Raw genomic sequence first — 18,069 nt, 5'->3', positions numbered from 1 at the left:
TCAAAATGCCAGTCCTTTTGGATTTCAGTGTCAGGCTGTAACTTAACGATGACAACGGACGTACATGAAGTGTAAAGATAGTTCGAAGATGACGTCACTCAGGTCTTTGATATTCTATTTTGCCAACCACGTTTATGAGTAATTCTCACTTAAATGTATTAACCAGACTATAAACGTTCATGGTTACACACAGTTTTGTATGTTGGGCCGTTATACTTCCGGATGGCAATGTTGTGAACTTCTAAGCCAAGCGCATACTATCTATAAAAACTCTTACTTGCTTAGTGAAGTATCCGATCAGGACTGGTATGATAAAAGTCACCCACATCGTCATACATTGTCCAAGAGAAAACAAAAACCCTTCGTGAGCCGGGCTGAGATCTCCCAAGTTGGAAACGAATCCAGGGTAGATTCCCGCTATCCCAATGGCAAAGATCACATGGAGTAGGAAAACCAGGCTAAAACTGCCCTCGGGCAGAAAGCAGAGAACGAGGACAGGGAGGGCCGTGAGAATTTTGGCTGTCCGAAGGAGTTGAAGGGGGGAAAAAAAGGGGGGGGGGGAGTTGGATTAATGAAGATGGTGATGGTGATAAAATTGTGAATACCATATCATAAAACAGATTGCGCACACTATTTGAGAACTTATAAGTTTAAAAGTAAAGGTTGTTTTTCATATAAATTTAGCTTTGATTATTATCTTAACGTTTTCAATCGGTTTTCAAATGATATGACTAAAGAGTACTGATATAATAAATAAAAGGAGTTGAAAAGTTGCTGAAAAACGTCGACCCATCTAAGGCGTCAGGTCCAGATAACATCTCCAACACAGTACTAAAGGAGTGTGCTGAGAGTTTGGCCCCCTCATTATGCATAATTTTTCAAAACTCGGTCGACACCGAGATGCTCCCTAATGACTGGCTGAAGGCAAACATCGCACCTGTATTCAAAAAAGGCAATTAAATAAAGCGGAGAACTACCGTCCAATCTTACTGGCGTATGTAATATCCAAACTATTAGAACATATAATCTGTAAGAACACGATGAACCACTTTGAGAACAATGACATCCTAACTGACCTGAACCACGGGTTTCGCAAAGGATACTCATGTGAGAGCCAACTCCTAATAACTGTAAACGACCTGTTGAGACTCCAGAATGCCAACACTCAGGCAGACATCGACATCCTCGACTTTTCCAAAGCATTTGATACTGTGCCCCACCAAAAACTCCTGCAGAAACTAGAAAATTACGGAATTCGTGGCTCTCTTCACACATGGCTTTGTAATTTCCTCACAAAACGTACCATGAAAGTAGTCCTAGACGGCACGTCATCGGATGAATGTCCAGTCATATCTGGAGTACCACAGGGAACGGTGCTAGGACCCATACTATTTCTTTGTTTCATTAATGACCTACCTCTACGAGTAAAATCTCAGATTAGGTTATTCGCCGACGACTGTCTAATATACCGACCAATAAAATCTGCGAATGATCAACAATTGCTACAAGAGGACTTGAATAGTCTCAAACAGTGGGCGAATGATTGGGGAATGAAATTTAACGCAAACAAATGCTACATCCTCAGCACAGCTAAAAAGTACAATGAGACCTACAAGTTAAACAACACCGTCCTGAAACAAGTCGACGATAACCCATAACTTGGCATCACCTTCTCAAAGTACTTGAAATGGGGGAAACACATTAACAAAATAACCCAAAAAGCAAGCTGCACCCTCGCGTTTCTCCGCCGAAATCTTAGCCACGCCCCAACGTCATGCAAACAAAACGCCTTCCTCGCACTTGTGAGATCACAATTGGAATACGGAGCAGTTGCTTGGGACCCCTACCTGAAAGAGGATATTCAAAAACGAGAGAGTCCAGAGACAAGGCGCCCGGTTCATAACTGGGAGCAGAACCCCATGATGCATGACAAACATGTTAGAAGAAAGAAATCTCATCAGCCTCCAACAAAGAAGAAAAGAAACCCGTCTGTCATTCATGTTCAAGATTATAACAGATCAAATACCATCAATAAAGGCAGACTCCTTTTTCACGCCACGATCAAACAAAAGAAAAATCCGAGCACTCACTTTTGCCAACCACATAACCGAAAACCCCATTGAGAGATACGCCACAAACAATTCGAACTGCTTCAAAATCCCACAGACAAGAACACAAAACTACAGAAATTCTTTTCATTAGAACTATCTCGGAGTGGAATGGGCTGGATGAACTGGTCATCATGGCACCACACCTTAACGATTTCAAGGCCCGACTGACATGGGCCCACGCCCAATGAGGACGCCACTGAAATACAACCAGACCATTGGTTTCTTCAGCGCCAACCATACAGATACAGATACAGATACAAATATAATTCCCTTTATTCATACATAAGAGGAAGTTTTTCTTTAGGATCTACTTTCAATGGAAGACTAGACCTTGGCGCCACCCCCTGAATTCTGACTCAATGCAAATCAACGTTGTCCCAACTCCTAAATATCAATGAACTTGTGTGCCCTTTCTTCTCTGTTACCCTACAGGTTATTGGATTTGTAAGTTTAATATATATTATATATGATAGACCAGTAATTTATCTAAAGATCTTGCAATCGTCTTTTGTCACAACTTTCCACTCTGGGTTACACGAAAAAGCTAACTTTTCCCTCCCCCCCCCCCTCCCCAACATCCGAGATTGGGTAGCTGGATATGATAAATCTAGCAAAAAGTACCCCAAGAGATAGCAAGAGCTTTTGTCCTTTTAACACTATAGAAACTGGGTTAAACTCCACCTCCATGGCCCCTGGCTTTTACAGACTTTTTCATTCCTTTTTTCTTTTTTTTTTCGACCCTGCTATAGAGGCCATTCTACTAAATACTTACCATAAAATTCATTATACTTCCGTACGTTGGTTTTTGATATCATATTTCTTTCGATAACTCTGTTTGATATCCAACTTGAAAGTATGATCACTGGGACGGTGATAGTCAAGGGGACGGATTCCAGTAAGTTGATCTAAATTTGAATACATAAATTGCTTGTTGAGGTGATAAAAACATAATAACTTAAAAATGAAAAAAATAACAACAAATAATAGTGATAATAATAATGATGTTAATAATGATGATGATGATGATGATGATGATGATGATGATGATGATGATGATGATAATAATAAAAATATTAATAATAATGATGATGATGATGATAATAATAATAATGTTAATAACAATAATGATGATAATAATAATGATGGTGATGATGATGGCGATGATGATGTTGATGATGATGATGATGATAATAATAATAATATAATAATAAATAATAATAATAATAATAATAATAATAATAATAATAATATATAATAATAATAATAATAATATAATAATAATAATAATAATAATAATAATAATAATAATAATAATAATAATAATAAATAATAATAATAATGGTAATAATAATAATAATAATAATAATAATAATAATAATAATAATAATAATAATAATAATAATAAAACCAAAATGAAGGATGATGATAGAACAAATCTATTGGAAACCATAGAATCATTAGATTATTTTAAGCCATCAAAACCAAAGAAATTTTTTTGTCAATTAAACAAGACAAGTACTTTCTATTTTAACTCACTCCATGAATTACCAAAAAAAAAAAAAATGAATTTTTCTCTGAATGATAGAAAAGCGACATAGCACGTTTTGAAATTCCACCTGTTCTTTTATTATAAGGATCTCGCAGCGTAGCTCAGCGGCACGTCTTGCTTCGTACCCAAAAGGTACCGAATTTCGAATACCCGCTGCGTTGTGGTGAGTCCCTGAGCAAGTCACCTTGCTCTCGCTCACCAGGGATCTGTTCTGGTGCCAATGTCTCCATTAGCGACATGCCAAACACTTCCTCCCTGAGGCTGGGATACGCGGACGACTGGGCGCTCGTTACTCAAAAGTAAAGCGTGGACCCGTCTTGAGAGCGTACTCGGCGAGGACGTTAAGCATTCCACCTATGCAGTGGCTGGCACACCCGTAAACCGAACGTCCTCGTTGGGGACCTACTTCTCCCCTATGAGCGGAATCCGAAATACCTGGGGGTTACTGCTGTTACGCTGGACCGCAGCCTTACCTATCGGGTGCATCTCGAAAGAGTTGTCCGGAAGATAGAGAAACGCAACAATATTCTGAGGAAGATGGCAGGATCAACTTCCGCACTGGCACTATGCTACTCCACCTCGGAATATTGCGCTCTAGTGTGGGAAGAGGCAGGAACGTGGGGAAGGTATGTGTGAAACTTCGCAAGTCCATGCCCATAGTGTCAGGAACGCTGGTAACAACGCCTAGAGAATGGGGCCCGATCCAGTCCCCCGATGTCCGGCGATTACAAACAACTATCTTAATAACAAGAGGGTGAATGGGGAAACCCTCTCTAGGGCATAATGGACGGTGCCCCTGTTCCAAGCCGAAATAAATCCCGGCAACCTTTGTACGTCACATCCCTGACTTCGAACAGAGCTGAATACAAGATGGAAGTCGGTTGGACGAATTCAATCCCTCGAGGGGACATCGACTCCTCGAAACTAGGGGTGAAGTTGCTAGGATTTTCCCCTTGCAAGGGCAGCCAATCGGCTTTGGTAGAGAACCTGCTTAACAGCACGCTCACTACATCAGTGGGGACTTGCCACCTGTCCAACACGTACTCGTTGTAGTCAAGAGCCCGAAACCGCAGAGCATCTAGTTGAACGGTGCATTGTGACAAAGCTTCCGAGCGGGTTTGAGCGTGGCCATCGTAAAGTTATGGCCTGACACTGACCAAAAAATGACGTCAAAATGCCAGTCTTATGCTACAAAAGAAAACAAATCGTGAGTTGTATTCAATAGTTCAACCAATGAAATGACTTGTTTCCATGAGCTCTACTAACGACAACTCACTAGGCGGTGCAAAACCCAAATAATGACGTCAAAATGCCAGTCCTTTTGGATTTCAGTATCAGGCTATAACATAACGATGGCTACGGTTTGAGACGGTGTACGAGTGCGGTAATGAGTTTGCGTCCTGGATACATCGTCATTACATAGCTATGTGAGCACCATTAGAAGCTGCTGCCCTACCTCAGTTTGCGGCGTTCACGCCTGGGTTATTCGTCTTCCCTTGAAATAGACCCTAAAGACAAATTTCCCCTATGGAATAAATTAAGGGAATGAAGTTTCTCTCAAAATTAAATAATAATAGGGTTGGGCAAATCTGGGTCGAAATTTCAATTCCAGTGATTTCTAATGCCAAATAGTGTGTAGAATAGGAATCTGGAAAAAATTTTTGAAAAAAATGATTCTTTAGGTTGGTTCAGAGCATTTTTTTGCAAAATGGCCGATTTTTTAGGCCAATTTTGATTTTTTTTAGATAATGCCTTTAAAAGACGCTTTTTATGCTAAATGTAAAGAACAGGTGAAGCCAAACACAGAAACCAAAAAACAAAATTAAAATCGGTTCAAAATTTCAGTTTTTATTGACTCATCATAATTTCCAAGATGGCCGCCGTTTTTAACAATTTCTTAAATAAATTTTTTTCCCCTTAACCAAATGTACAAGTGTGACACATGTCTTAACCTGTTTTTGAAAGGAGAATACGATTCTGGTGACATAAAATAGAAAATGAGTGATTTGGGTCTTAAAATGAGCAATTTCTGTCTTTTCTAAGAAAAAAGGGGAAAAGAATAGGGTCAAAGGTCAAGTCAAGGTCACCCATCGTCATCTTGATTGTCTACTTCAAATTTGTTACAGAATAACATTTGTTCCATTTATATTACTCAGTCCATTTTTTAAATCACTCAAGGGAAGCAACTCTAATTACTCAAAATTACATTTCAAAATGTGTAAACAATGTCTTGTTGACTTTCAGATGAATGAAAATCAGCCATCAAGATGAGTGCCGTAACTACAAGAAATGAAGCAAAAAAGGATTTGTTTGGAAAAACATTTAAAGAACTTTATGAGTTCACACCAACTGCAAGCTTACCCGCTGGCCATATTGTTATTGGTCGAATGTTGGCATTATGCAAAACTACCAAAGGTATCAAATCATACAGCCGTGCTGATGCCAGTAAAATGGTAGCAAATGAGTTAAGAAGAGACTGGATTACAAAGAATGTCTACCCTATGAAAGAGCCTGCAGTTGCACAAAGAATCCAGAAAGATTATGAAAATTTAACGCCTTAAGAAAATATGAAAATTCAAAGAAGATCAAGACTGAGAAATGGTGTGAAAATGCTGAAAACTTCAGAGATTCACTAACAAAAAATGCATATGACATACGATGTAATGATGCATCTTTCCAAAAGCAAATGGAAGAAGACTTTGGAGTAAAGATGACACAAGAAGATATTGATTTTCACCAAGATAACTGTTTTGGGAGTTAAAAGTTAATGTGTACCAACACTGTACCCAAAGACTGGGAGAGAATGAAAAAGAGAAAGCAGTCCAGAGAGGACTCAGTTCAAAAGAAACGCTTCAAACAGTGTGAAGATGAGAATGAACAGAAAGAAATAAATAGAAATGAGTTACTAAATTCAGTGATAGGTGAGAGTATTGACTCTGGGAACCTTAATCTTCATTCAAAGAGAAGACTCTTTACAGACCCAACAAAAGTAAACGCATCCTCATCAAAACATACCTTTGAACATATGAGTATGAATAGAGAAAAAAATTCCCAAGATTTTCCCATAACATTTCCGAAGGTTAAAATAAGAAACACCTCTAAAGCATTAAATGAAAGTGTGATACGATGTCTTGTTCAGTGTCAAAGTGAGAGCTCATGTTCAACAATGGAAGTTTGCAAAATAATGGTGAATGTTGCTAACATTGTATTTCATCAGGATTGGGAAATGCCAGAAAATAAGCATGAAGATGAATGTACCGAAAATGATAAAGATGATGAAACTTACTCATCAAGTGAAGAGGAGGAGCAGCAGGAGGGGGGTGAGAGGGATCAGAATGAGAAAAAGAAGCGAAAGTGTAAGAAAGATCTTGCTTTCACTCTACCAAGTCGAAGAACAATAATGAGATACCTAGAAGATGCATCCTATATGAGTCTCAAGTATGTAGCTCAACAACTTTTGAACGATGAAGAATCTGTTGTTACTGTGGGACTTGATGACACAACAAAGGCAGCTGGTCATAAAACATATGACATTAAAACAGACCATATAACCATGAAAGGTAATTGTCAACCCAAAAAAACTCTCACAACTGGGTATATTGAAAATCTTAGTCATACTGGGGATGATGGAGCGGCTGCCTATAATCATAAGTTAAAGTGTCTTTCCATTTTAGCTGATTGTTCTGTGGAGGACTTAAAGAGCCATATAGATTTTTGGATGTCAGACAGAGGTTCTGATTTGGATGTTCTTTTGGAAAACTTAGGTGTGGATGATGAGAAAAGACTGAAATGCTGTGCTCATATAATTTTGTGTATAGACAATGCAATAGATAAGGTTTTCAAAAACACAGAGCAAATGGTAGGCATCCAAAAAATCCTGCAACTCTCTGCTGGTGAGGAGATTTTCAAATCACCTGGTTCTTCCATACACACGCTTGGGTTAATTGCCATTCCAAAATTGCTCTCTCCAAGTCACGCCTCACATACTGTCTCACTGTACTATGAATACAAGTTATGGCTAGAATCTAATAAGATTGAACTTTCTAACACATTCAAAGGCTTTGTTAGTAACAGGTTTGGTCGTATTGCTGAACTTGCAAAGATTTTTATCAGCCACCATGACTACATTAAAGACTTTTTTGAGGCTGTCGTAGATGTTAACAGCAACAAGCTTGTTCTAGCCGTGGCCACATTTATACAAAACGAATGGTTCACTGCATGTGCCAGAATATATGTGAAAGTTGGAGAGCTTATTATATTTCCCTTAATGGAGTTTCTAGGCATTGACAAAAAGGGTCAAAAGAATGTAGAGAGAAGTTGGTCATCTGCAAAGACCTTCTTTGATCAGAAACTCTTTCTCTTAAAAGATATACAGTGTACAATTGAAGAAACAAGCCCAAATGGTATAGAGAAGTTAGAAGCTGCATGTTTAGGAGAAGTGATTGAATCTGTGGAGAGACAAATCAATATGGTTCCTTATTTTAGAAACGAGGAGAACAGCAATGTTGATACCATCAAGTTGGGAAGTGCACCACTGACAAATTTAGGATGCGAGTCAGAATTTTCCAAATTTGACCACAGGGTGAAAGTCGCAGGAGGAAGCACGTCAGTACAAACTCATTCAAAGAAGAACATTGTTGTGACAAATGGACTTCTAATAGACTCCTCATTCAAAGATTTGCCTGAACATGGAAAAAGACAAGAGTGTTATTGGGCCAGATGTTCTAAACAGACTTCTGAAGTTCGAAAACTTGAAAAAGACTTTGTAGAAACAATAAAGGCAACCAAAAAAATTCCCTCATTAAGAAAGAAAAATTGAAGTTAGAAAAAACTAGGAAAACTTTGAATACTCTTGAGCAGTGCAAAAAACATGGTGGACCAATCACCCCTGGCTGCATTGAACTTCTTGAGCAATTGAATAACACCCAACTGATCTTGGAGATTGGATATTTGCGGCTCACTACTAGTCCACATATTCGCCAGATGAGGCGTGTAAAACAAAATGGAAAGTACATAATGCAAAAATTCACAAAAAATGAACTGTGTACATCCATAAGAAATGCAATTGCACCAGTAAATGAAGTAAATGAAGATGTTGAGTCATTGCTGAATTCTGTTCTCTAAAAAATAATCTGATGAACGTTTAATGCATTAGTTGGTTGTAAATGTTAAATCCCCAAGAAACAGTTTCAATTAAATAAAACTAAAGCTTGTTTTCCTTCTGTTCAATTGTTATTTTTTTGTTAGAGTGAATTTATATTGGATGTATGTTTTAATTACATAAGTTATGTGTCTCAAACTTTCTGACTTCATGCAGTTCTTGGAGAATTCAAGTTTTTAAAAAAAAAATATAGTCATTTTTTTTCTCTTTCAGCCAGTGGAATGGCTCTAAACCAATATTGTAGCGTGCAATTTATAAAAATAATGTGATATTTGGTTTTCTTGACCCCAAAAACATATAGTTTGCCACAAAAATCAAGTTACTAACCCTAATACTTTTTCTGTTATAGACCTTTTTCTACTTTCGGCCTTGAAAATGGCGGCCATTTTGAAAAAATGCTCTGAACCAACCTAAAAAATTTTTTTTTCAAAAAAACTCACCAGATTCATAATCTACACTAAATTTGGCCATAGAAAACACAGGAAAATTTTGAAAAACTGAGAAAAAGTGCATATTTGCCCAACCCTAATAATAATATTATTTGAGAGATCCTTGCCCTATTTGGAAAGAATTAGCCTTTTCAAACATGTTACCACGAGAGCAATTCTGACCACAAAATAAATAAGTAAAAAAAAAACAAAACAACAAGTACATGAATAAATTACTGGCTAGATAAATAATGAGGGGTTCCCAAAAGCTCAGTTGGTATAGCTCTCGCTTCACACGCAAAGGAACAGAGATCGATCCTGGGTGCAGTCGAGTTTTGTTTTTCTGACTACCCTGTCCACTCCGCGGTGATTGAGTAGTTGAGTCTGTTAGATCTGGAGGAAAGTACTCTGCGATAGACCACCGTCCTAACCTATCCAAAAGATAGCAAGCAATTGCTATTATCCGTTTCACATTATAGAAACCGGGATAAAATCCGGCTCAATGGACCAAATGGCTATGAAATAATTAAATGAATAAATAAACAAATTAATAAATTAATAAGACAATTCAATAAATCAATAAATCTGTACTTATATCTCGTCAACTCCTAATAGACAAATGCATACATTTGAATAGATAAATAAATACAATTGGTATAGGAAAATGACTAAACCAGAGTCAAATGCAGACCTGCCAACTTGAAAATTTTAAAATTCGTAGTTTTTAGGAAATAACAATCATAGTCCCTATAGTTAACTTTATAAATCAGCAATTTACTCAACTTTCCAATAATTAAATATGACATCAAAATCCCTTGAATTATGTAGTCTGGCTTCAGTGTTCATTTTCTATATGTTTTAATAACCTAGAAATGCTCTTGAAGTTCTGAACTTGGAGCCAGAATTTGGTAATTCTACGAATTTTTCGCAGTAGTAAGCAGGTCTGAAAATGTGACCATAGCCTCAAAACAGTATTATGTTGCGATTGCCTAGATGCTAAAAATCGAAATATGGACAAAATATGAAAGAAAGATAAACCCCAACAAAAAGTAGAGCTTTTAAATAGCGAAGTATCCACTAAATGTGCTCAGAGCGCATAACAAAGGGTCCCTGACCAACGGAAACACGCAATATGTAGAACGAGACATAAATGCCTGTTAGGCGATATTACAATTGTTTCCGACAGAGACAACACCAGGTACTCATTTTACACCTGAGTATGATGAGAGAATGTGAGTAAAGAGTCTTTTCCAAGGACTCAACTATACGCCGAGCGAGGCTCGAACCCAGGAGCTTCCAAATCCGAAAGCACATAGCCGCAAAAAAATTTGGTTAATTTTGACCGAGAAAAAGTAGGATCATTAAAAAAAAATACTTTGGAATCCCGTTAAGCCAAACTCGCCGGACCAGAAAGATTGGTTGACTTTAAACTTAAAGCAATGTTGAATTTATCCATTAACAAGGGAGCACTTTAAGATAGTAGTCCTTCAGAGCCACCAGGCCCATGGAGCTGGAGTTAAACGTGAAACAGAAAATAGCAATTGCTTGCTACCCTTTGGATATGATCCTAGTCTATCGCAGAGTACTTCCTCAGATCTAACAGACCCAGCTACCCACTCACTTCTGGGTGGACAGGGGGTCAGAAAAAAAAAATCTCGACTGCACCCCGGATCGATTTCGGTCCCTTTGCCTGTGAAGCGAGTGTTCTACCAGCTGAGTTATCGGGACCACCAGATGGATAGAGCACAGGAAATTTGGGACCAACAAGATGTGTTGACTTTAAGCAGAAGTTGACATAAAGAGTGTTGACTTTATGTGGATTTCACTGTAGTGGGTAAAAACAAAATTTCATAAATCTGAATGTTTTATTTTGGAATTAAATTTTCAGTATCTGGTTTACCCAGACAAATTACAAGATTTGCATATTGGGTCATAAATGCGATCCAAATGCGTTTATGTGGTCTTGTGTTATAACACTCGTCTTCGGACCGATGGGGTCAGGGTTCGAGTTCCACTCTGAGCGCGCATCGTTGAGGGGCGGTTTGGGTCTATTCACAAAAAAAAAGAAAATAATAATTATTTATATTGGGCGTTTTTTAATCATTCTGTATCGTCATTATAAGTTTAAAAATAACATTTTTTGTGAACAATATAAATTATCTGTGTTGTACCCGTTTTGCGACCTAATTTGGGGGAATGGCGTAAAAATAAAAAACAATCTTGTAGCAAATGTTCCACAAAAACTAATGAAGGAATGACCTTCATATTCTTTCCTCTTTTTAACATTGTACTCGTAGCATAGTGTGTCACCATAGAGAGATTTGACAGCTTTAGCTTATGGAATGTTTATTAGAACACTACAAAGTTGAGAATCAAAATGTTTCCCTTGGGAGAAAATAGCAAAATAGCTTTCCGTTTTATTACATTTTTCTTATTACCTGTACCATTTTCGACTGTGATTTTCGTGCCTTTACTTTATAGTCTATTTTAAAAAGTTGGATTTTAATAATATTATTTCTAATAAAATAATAAATAATAAAATATCGTTTTCTACCAAAATCTCAAAATCAATTATTTGAAGGATTTTCCTAATACTTAGACCAAAACCGCCCCTAAAGTAATTTGAAAAGGCTCTTTACTCAAATTCTGTCATGGTAATCTAGTGTCAAATGAGTACCGGCTGTCAACAGCATTGCCTCTGTAAGAAACAATTATCCAGAACAAAAAATTATATTGACGATATTACAATAAGAAAACACAAAACACATAAACAGCACGTCGCCTGTAAGGCGTTAACAACACATCAAAGCTTCGGCATATGCTCTATATAAATGTACATTTATTAATATAAAAAAGCATATAATATATATATATATATATAGGGAGAGAGAGAGAGAGAGAGAGAGAGAGAGAGAGAGAGAGAGAGAGAGAGAGAGAGAGCTAGATATGTTTATATACTGTGCGTTTGGCTAAGTAACTCATAACGCTGCCATCCGGAAATATAACGGAGCAACACACAAAACTGCGTGTAACCTTGAACGTTTATTGTCTGGTTAATACAGTTTCGTAAGATTTACTCATAAAGAATGGATGGCAAAAACAATAACAAAGACCTGAGTGGCGCCAACTTTGTTCTAACTATATATGGAACGAAATCGACGCCACTCAGGTATTTGTTATTTTTTTTTAGCGTAGCCATTTATGAGTAGTTCTCACCAAATTAAATTGATCAAACTATAAACGCTTACGATTACACATAGTAGTATGTTGGTACGCTATGTCCGGCTGGCGGATGTTGTGAGCTTTTTTAAAAAAATAAACGAATAGCATTAGTATTTTGACAAGAGTGTACCTCACTGTGCGGTAGTTTCAGGACGTCCCTGAGGTAGAGAGGCGCCTGTGTAACGAAGGTGTTAAACACAGACTCTGTAGCTATTTTGGCAACATAAACGGCCCACACTGGAGAGGACCGAAGAATCCGACGAATTGGAATACTGGTGTGTGGCGGAGGAGGCGGGGGGGGGGGGGGTTGGGGAGGGGGGATGGGGAGGGGGGACGAGGAGTCGAAATTTGAAACTCATCTCATAATTCATAAAGAGTGATCTAACCCAGAATGGGCAAAACTCAGTAATAAATTATATATATATTGTCTGGTATATATATAATATATATATATATATATATATATATATATATATATATATATATATATAGTGTGTGTGTGTGTGTGTGTTGGGGTGTGGTGTGTATAATACACATTTATAGAGCGCTCATTCTCGTGTAAAACACAAGCTCTGGACACTTTACAATATAAATTATCAATTTTAAGTGAAAATAATAATAATAATAATAATTCACAGCCAAATCAAGGATTCATAGAGTCAATAAAAACAAATACAGTAAAAATGTGTCTTGAGATTCTTTTTAACGGTAGGTAAAGACTTACACTCCCTCAGACCACGTGGTAGTTCATATAATGTATATATTTAAAATTCTCTTTTTATTGATCTCCAATGGTCATTACGGTCTATTTGAAGGGAAGATTGGAATACATAGGCGTTATCAAAGGAATCTAGGGCAAGGTGACTTGATTAAGGCCACAACGAGCGGCAATTCTTTCTGAGTAGGAGTCAAGACCATAACACTGCTGTTGAAAGCATTGGTCGCCAGTTTGAAGATATATGTACGTTAATAAAGGGACTGAACCGTGCAATATGTCAAAAATTAACTCCCTTAGTCTTTACCACATACTCTCTATGATTTAAATCAGAATGATGTAATTTATTTCTCTTTGTTACTGACTCCATTTTTACCTTTATCTTATAGCCTTATAGGTCAAAACTAGGTTCAGTGACGTTTGGTATGTTTTCCTAGGCCAGCATACATTTTTACACTTTTAATTGTAGGAGATCGAAACTTATTTTAAATAAATAAATAAATAATAAATAAATAAATAAATAATAAATAAATAATAATTAAATAAAAAATAAATAAATAATATTAATTGGTAAATAATTACATTCCAAATGAGCTATCGTGTTTACACTACAACAAACAGTCATAGAGCAGCCTGATTCAGCTCTCTGATCTTTGCTTCGTTCCCGAAATGTACCGAAATTCGACTACCCACCACGCTGAGTTGCCTTTAACGAGTCATTTCCCCCTAGCTCACTTTACTTGGGCTGACGCCAGTCTCTCCTCCGAGATAGACCCTAAAGATAACGTTTCTAATTAGGGATAAATGAAGTGATTTTTATTTATATATTTTTTAAATATATATCATCTGCTTGGTGAAAGAGAGGGGGGAAAAACTCCACCATAATTTGTTAAGTTATTTATAGTGGAATTTAACATCAGATGCAATTGAGTTGTCAAGTTAAAATTCGCCTGGTTTAATTTATAGCCTTATTGTTCCGATAAATAAGTTCTTGAACTTGAACTTGAACTCTGAAAAGCAAGGTCACACGTTTAGACCATGCGAATTTTAACAATTGTATGCAGGCACATTGTGTATGTTTGAGAGGCTATGTGATCTAGTGGTATGACATTCGCCTTTGGTTCAGAAAGTCCTCGGTTTGAGCTCTGAGCGGTGAATAGTTGAGTCCGTGGAAAAGGCTCTTTATTCACATTCTCTCACCGTACTCATGGGTCAAATGAGTAACTGGTCGTTATAGCGTTGTCTCTCTGTCGGAAAATAAATGCAATATCACCTCACAAAAGTTTTGTCTCGTCCTAAATGTTACGTGTTGCGCTTTTGGCCAGGGACTGTTCATTAAGCGTTTTGAGCACGTTTAATGGATAATGCGCTATATAAATTTTAAGTTTTGTATGTGTTATACAGTCAACACCTACCGCGAGGGTTTTTTGTCGTGTACTCTATTATCGGAGATGTACTTTGTCTCATGTGGGTAAATGAAACGATGGCTGGATGGGAAATCTGTCACTGCCAACATCATGGTTATACCCAGCAGGATTTGAAAGCTCCCTAGATGATGATGGAAGTTATGAGATAATATTGTTGATGGGGATGGTGATATGATGATGATGATGATGATGATGATGATGATGATGATGATGATGATGATTGTCACATAACGATGATTCACATTTATTTGCGGAAAATACATGTAATATCGCCAAATAAAGGCTATGTCTCGTGTTACGTGTTGAGCACATCGCGACACCACTAACAAATCTGACAAAGAAAGGGTCACCGAATAAAATTGTTTGGACAGAAACGTGTCAGAATAACTTTGATCAATTAAAGTCAGCACTTTGTTCAAAACCAATTCTTAAACTACCCGACATGTCAAAAGAATTTGTAGTAAGAACTGACGCGTCTGATAAGGGCATCGTAGATGTCCTATTATTACAAGAGCACGAGGGAACTCTAATGTCTTGCTTATTCGCAAGCAGGAAATTATTGGACAGGGAATAACGGTACTCTTTAATAGAGCGTGAAGGACTGGCCATCGTCTTTGCTTTAACCCTTTCCTTACCAGCCATTTTCAGGATTTTCCCCAAAACTTCTCACCAAACTAACACAAAAGTAGATTTTTTATCACCCAAATACAATTGCAGTAATTTCTTGCGATGCACAATTTATTCAGCAAAACATGCTCTACAACACACTGTTCATTGTCTTTAAATTTTATGATGGACAAAAGAAATTTGAATAAGAAAAATGTTGGTTGTATCGTAGCGAATGTGACGATTTTCCTATAGTTGGTAAGGAGAGGGTTAAAGACATTCAGCAGATATCTACTGCTAAAAGAGTTTGTGGTCGAAACGGTCCATAAGCCACTCGCGTATATGAAATAACAAAATGAATAATAGTAGAGTGCTAAGGTGGAGTCTGTTTTTGTAAAATTACACCTTCAATATTATCTCTCATATACCTGGCGGTGAGAATATTCAGGCAGATCTGGTTTCCCGATTAGTGTAAACAAGTGAGAAGGATATAATTTAACCCAACTACCTCTTATGCATACTGTAGTTACCTCGCAAAATTATGCCAAATCAGAACGCACGCCTTCGATAATTTCATTTATTTTGTAACCATGTCCCAATTTAATGTAAAACTGAGTATTGTTTGGATATAAATGCCACATCCACTCATGGGTTAGGAAATCTTTTATTTTTTATTGTTGTTATTATGAATTTTCACTCATTAATGATTTATAATGGATATGTCAATATTTAATTTACATTTTCATTCATTTCATTCAATAGATTGCATTCGAATCATTGATTAATTCATGCTTCATTGTCAGGTCATCGTAATGATTTGTTTTCACAATATTTCATTGTTATTGTCGCCTATTCATCATACCTACTTTATCATAAACATGTTCATGTCTTGTTAATAAACAATTTGTGCTGTTGCACAAATCACAACACTGGATTAACGCTATAGTATCATGATATTACATTTATTCCCGTTTGCAAAATCTATCTTTCTCATAATGGTTAACGAGTCTATTTTAAACGTGGGTGGGGGTGTCACATAACGATGATTCACATTTATGTTATAAAGTTTTTATTTTAGTAAGAGCGGAGTTCATCTCGCTCTAGTTATATTTCGGAAGGCGTAGAAAAACTTTACCTTCTAATATTATATTTCCATTCATTTAATAGCATTCTCTTTGAATTCATTTCAAATTTGTGAATACTTTTCGTTCTACCTTCTGTCACGAAGCCACTAATTCTTAAAGCTGATTGATTTAATCTTCCTCCTTCACTTCTCTCAATAACTTATGCTTTGACGGCCAGGCCACTCCTCTCCTCATATCACTTATAATATTTTAAAGATTTATATCTTGCTATCGGGGCTTGGTGGAAAATCCATTATTTGAATCCACTATCAAGACATAACACCGGAACTGCATTGGTCACCTTTGCTAATCATAAACTGTCAAGATTGTCGTCGCATCCTGATGATCTTGATAAAAGTACCCTCTGTCTGGAAGTAGGACCTCACAAGTCCATACAAGATTACCCTCAAGATCACAAAAGTTACGTAATATTGTCATATTATGATTTATAACTGTGATCATTATTTATTTATAAGAACATTCATCTCATTAACTTTCATCTTTCGATGTTCAGAACATCTTAAACCAATTCGTCATTTGTCCTTTATTTCAAAAGTAACTCGTAAATTCTGGGGGTCTTATTCAATTTGTCACATCTTTATTTTATGAATGTAGTCGAGTTAGCTCTTGAGCATGGCAATGATGATGATGATGATGATGATGATGATGATGATGATCATGATGCTTGTTGTTCTTATCATCATCATCATCATCATCATCATCATCATCATCATCATCATCATCATCATCATCATCATCATCGTCATCATCATTATCATCATCATCATCATCATCATCATCATCATCGTCGTCGTCATCATTATCATCATTATTATAATTATTATTCATATTATTATTCATATTATTATTATTATTATTATTATTATTATTATTATTATTATTATTATTATTATATTATTATTATTATTATTATTATTATTATTATTATTATTATTATTATTATTATTATTATTATTATTATTATTATTATTATTATTATTATTATTATTATTCAATTTCATTTCAAGTCAAACAATATCAAACCAAAGACAATACGTAGCCCTCACACGGTTTATCCAGAAAATATAGAAAATGTATATTGACTTATTGCCTATCGCGACGTGCATATAAGTGCAGGATTGATTACCGAACACACAATTATGGGCTTTTTAAACATTGATTTAACGTAAAATATTTAGTGTTGGTTTAAGAGTATATCCATTATTAATGAGCCTATAACAATTTGGGTTATCAAACCTGCAGATACTCCGACCCCGAACGATTAGCGGCGACGTGCACTTGTTTGCAGGTCTGATAATCTAATTCTGTATGGGCTCATTGGTGTAATGGGAATTTCAAAAAATGACGCAAACTAATGTCCATTATAACAATATTAAATAAGGCCTATAAGTCGGTTCGGATGTCAGGCCTGCATATATGTACATGTCGACCAAGAACCAAATAAGTTCTCTTGCATGGCCGTTGGTCCTGACCTCATCAACCAATCAATGAAGCAGGAAATTGTGAGCTGAAATTGAGACTGAAAGGGTTAACCCTCTCCTTACCACCTATTGGAAAATCGTCACATTTGTTACAATGCAACCGTCACTTTTCTGATCCAGATTTAATTTTTATTTTGCTATAGCTATAAAAACTTGACATTCTGAATTATAGCTCATATTGCCGAACAATATTATGTATAGATAGAACGAAGATGACGTCACTC

The 18,069-nt window shown here is 36.5% G+C and overlaps 1 protein-coding gene across 1 annotated transcript in view; it reads right to left on the bottom strand.

Annotated features, from left to right (window-relative positions):
• Nucleotides 1-18,069, bottom strand: part of LOC144976165 (sodium-dependent phosphate transport protein 1-like) — a 47,591-nt gene that overhangs the window by 1,210 nt on the left and 28,312 nt on the right. Inside the window, exons 8-11 of the mRNA XM_078920346.1 lie at nt 14,602-14,734; nt 12,602-12,743; nt 2,884-3,016; nt 278-519 (exon numbers count right to left, since the gene is read on the bottom strand). Of these exons, the coding sequence (XP_078776472.1) occupies nt 278-519; nt 2,884-3,016; nt 12,602-12,743; nt 14,602-14,734 (650 nt within the window). The remainder of the gene's footprint in view (nt 1-277; nt 520-2,883; nt 3,017-12,601; nt 12,744-14,601; nt 14,735-18,069) is intronic.

This window comes from Berghia stephanieae, chromosome 7 (genome assembly GCF_034508935.2).
Source record: "Berghia stephanieae isolate SIO BIC M18660-M18661 chromosome 7, UCSD_Bste_1.3, whole genome shotgun sequence".
In the NCBI taxonomy this organism is placed as follows: Eukaryota; Metazoa; Mollusca; class Gastropoda; order Nudibranchia; family Aeolidiidae; genus Berghia; species Berghia stephanieae.
This window is presented reverse-complemented; position numbering and strand designations above follow the sequence as displayed.